General features: G+C 36.6%; 1 protein-coding gene across 1 annotated transcript in view; it reads left to right on the top strand.

Moving 5' to 3' along the window:
• Positions 1-2,670, top strand: part of VPS8 (vacuolar protein sorting 8 homolog (S. cerevisiae)) — a 389,175-nt gene that overhangs the window by 31,743 nt on the left and 354,762 nt on the right. The window contains exon 7 of the mRNA XM_006869833.1: positions 1,027-1,113. Within this exon, the coding sequence (XP_006869895.1) occupies positions 1,027-1,113 (87 nt within the window). The remainder of the gene's footprint in view (positions 1-1,026; positions 1,114-2,670) is intronic.

Here is a 2,670-nt window from a genome sequence, read left to right as displayed (position 1 = left end):
CAGGGTCGCTATGAGTTGGAACTGACTTCACGGCACATAACAACAACATAGGTAAATGAGGTTGGCCCAGGATCAGGCAGTGTTTCGTTCTGTTGTGCATAGGATCACTATGAGTTGGTACTGACTCGATGGCACCTAACAACAACAACAACAGCATAGATAAATGGAGTCCTAGTGTGACACTGTAGGATAAGCACTGGACTGCTAACCACAAGGCCAGTGGTTCAAACCCACCAGCTGTTGCTCAGAAACCTTACACAGGATTGTTATAAGTCAGAACTGACTCAACAGTACTTAACAGCAACAGTGTATATATAAATAGCCTTTATAAACCAGCGTAGTGGGAGGGGGCATTATATGAAAAAATTTCAAAAAGTTTTTGGAACAATAATCTTTCATTTCCATTTTCCACCATCTTTTGGAAGCCCCCTTTGCTTCCTTACAGTTGTGTTGTTGGTCAATCAGTGCCTATTCATGGCAACCCTTTGTGACAAGAGAAGAACTGCCCTGTAGGGTTTTCTAAACTGTAATCTTCTTGAGAGCTTCCTGAGAATAGAATACTGTGGCTGCTCTATACACTATATTCTGCTGTCTATTCTTACTACCATGCTCCCAAATAACTATTTTGGTATTTCTTTCTTTTTTTCATTAGAAACTGGCAGTGGGTTATGGTTCTTTGCATCTTCTGATTTATATATCACCCGCTGGTTTGGCAGTACGCTTTTTCTGCAGTTTTTATCAGCGCTAAACAGATTGAATCATTAGAGAGCTTTCTTTTTGCCTTTCTGTAGAAGAACTTTAAAAATCAAAAGGGGAAAGTAGGCTAGGTAGGATGAGGAGTAGATGAAGATAGGATAAAGGCCTCATGCTTTAATGAACCTGCAGTCTTTAGTTATGTTTTAACTTTATAGTTCTTTGCCTATAATGTTTATAGACCAGGAATAGATGATATCAGGCAGAAGGCAGGATACTTAAGCCCAGAAAAGAGCAATAAATTTGTTTTTAAAGCACTTAGTTGTCTTACAGATCACCATGTGGGATTTGGCCAGTGGAAAACTTCTAAGATCAATAACAGATGCACATCCTCCAGGGACAGCAATCTTGCACATCAAGGTAATGCCTTTGTTTTCTTTTTCTAATAATAACTATTATTATGTTTCTATATACTTTTGAGTAAATTTCTTCATATTGATAATCAGAAGTACAAAAATAGATATTTAACGTGAAGCTGAACATTACCTTGTAAATAGGTCTATGACATTGACAAGCCTAATAAAATGTTTTGTGGTTTTTTTATTCCCCCATGCTAAAACCAGAGATGGGCCAGCATGGAAATATTCAGCTTTAAGTTGTATTGAAATCTAATAGATATAGCAGCAAAATGGGCAAATTGATGTGATCCTAGACTAGAGGTTAGCAGCAAACACAGGCAGGCTCCCTGCTGAAAACTCACAGAGATTTTAAAAGGTAGTTTTAACCTTTTGTTTAGTTTGCCAAGCTTTTATTGCTGAGGTGATATGTTCTGTCGCCCTTTTTGGGAGTTGTCTCAGGTTCAAGGAACCAATTTTGAAAGAAATGAATTTTTCTTTCATTTCTAAACATACTATGTTTAGAAATGAATTTTTGGTTTCTTTTCTTTCAAACCTCTAAAGAGAAAGCATTAAGATCCTATTCTTGACTTTCTCCATACAGGTCTGGAAAACAAAAACAAAAATGCTTAGGCGTATTCATTTATAAAGATGATCATAACCCTTGATTTTGACACACTGTTAAGTCGATGTTCAGAAGCAAAAAGTAAAGAACAGTAACTAGGGAAGTCTACAATCAGGTCTTCTAGATTTTAATCATGTACACATTTGCTTGCTTAGCTGTGCAGACCTCTCTCATCCAGACAAAGGCTTTTTAAAGTCTGCAAGCATCTGGAGTTTATGTGACTGTATCTAGGTTAGTTACAGAAAGTCTTTGTAACAAAGCAGTATTAAAGCAATTTAGTTGCAATGAAAATAGCCTATGCAAGTAAAAGTAGAGAAATGTCTCTTCTTTATGAACCATCATGACAGTCTATCTTATCTCTTTTCCTATGGCATGTACCAACTTCTAATATGTTACAGTTGTTTGTGGATGTGACTTATCTCCCGTAATAGACTTAAATTCCTTGAGGCCAGGATTTACTATTATTATTATGATGTATTTTTGTGTTATTTCATTAGTCTTGCCCAGTAACTATGTGGCTGGAGGAATTTTTAGTTGGTAGTGTTTATGAAAAGCTCAACCCTTTTTATTAAACACACACACACACACACAAAGATTGGTGGGGGACACAATAAAAACAGAAGAGATAAAGGCAGAAAAGAACAGAATGCAGTGGGGTTTAAAAGCATTGTAGTAGTAGCTATTGTGTTACTTGGGAATGGTAATGATGAAGGTGTTTTGTGCAGACCTGGTGACATTGGAGGAGGCAGCAAGAGATACATGTGAATGAATACTTCTGAAGTCATGACAGCAGCTACTGGCATTATTATTCACGTTCTCCAGACTTTTTTCTTTTTTTTTAATAGCTTTTATTGTGAATTGAGTGATAGTTTACATGAGAGGACATAGGTTTTGCACTCATCCTGTCATATTTTGTTTAATTGCAATGATTACAGTACCATCCATGCATCATCATTT

Source organism: Chrysochloris asiatica, unplaced genomic scaffold (genome assembly GCF_000296735.1).
Source record: "Chrysochloris asiatica unplaced genomic scaffold, ChrAsi1.0 scaffold00135, whole genome shotgun sequence".
Lineage (NCBI taxonomy): Eukaryota > Metazoa > Chordata > Mammalia > Afrosoricida > Chrysochloridae > Chrysochloris > Chrysochloris asiatica.
This window is presented reverse-complemented; position numbering and strand designations above follow the sequence as displayed.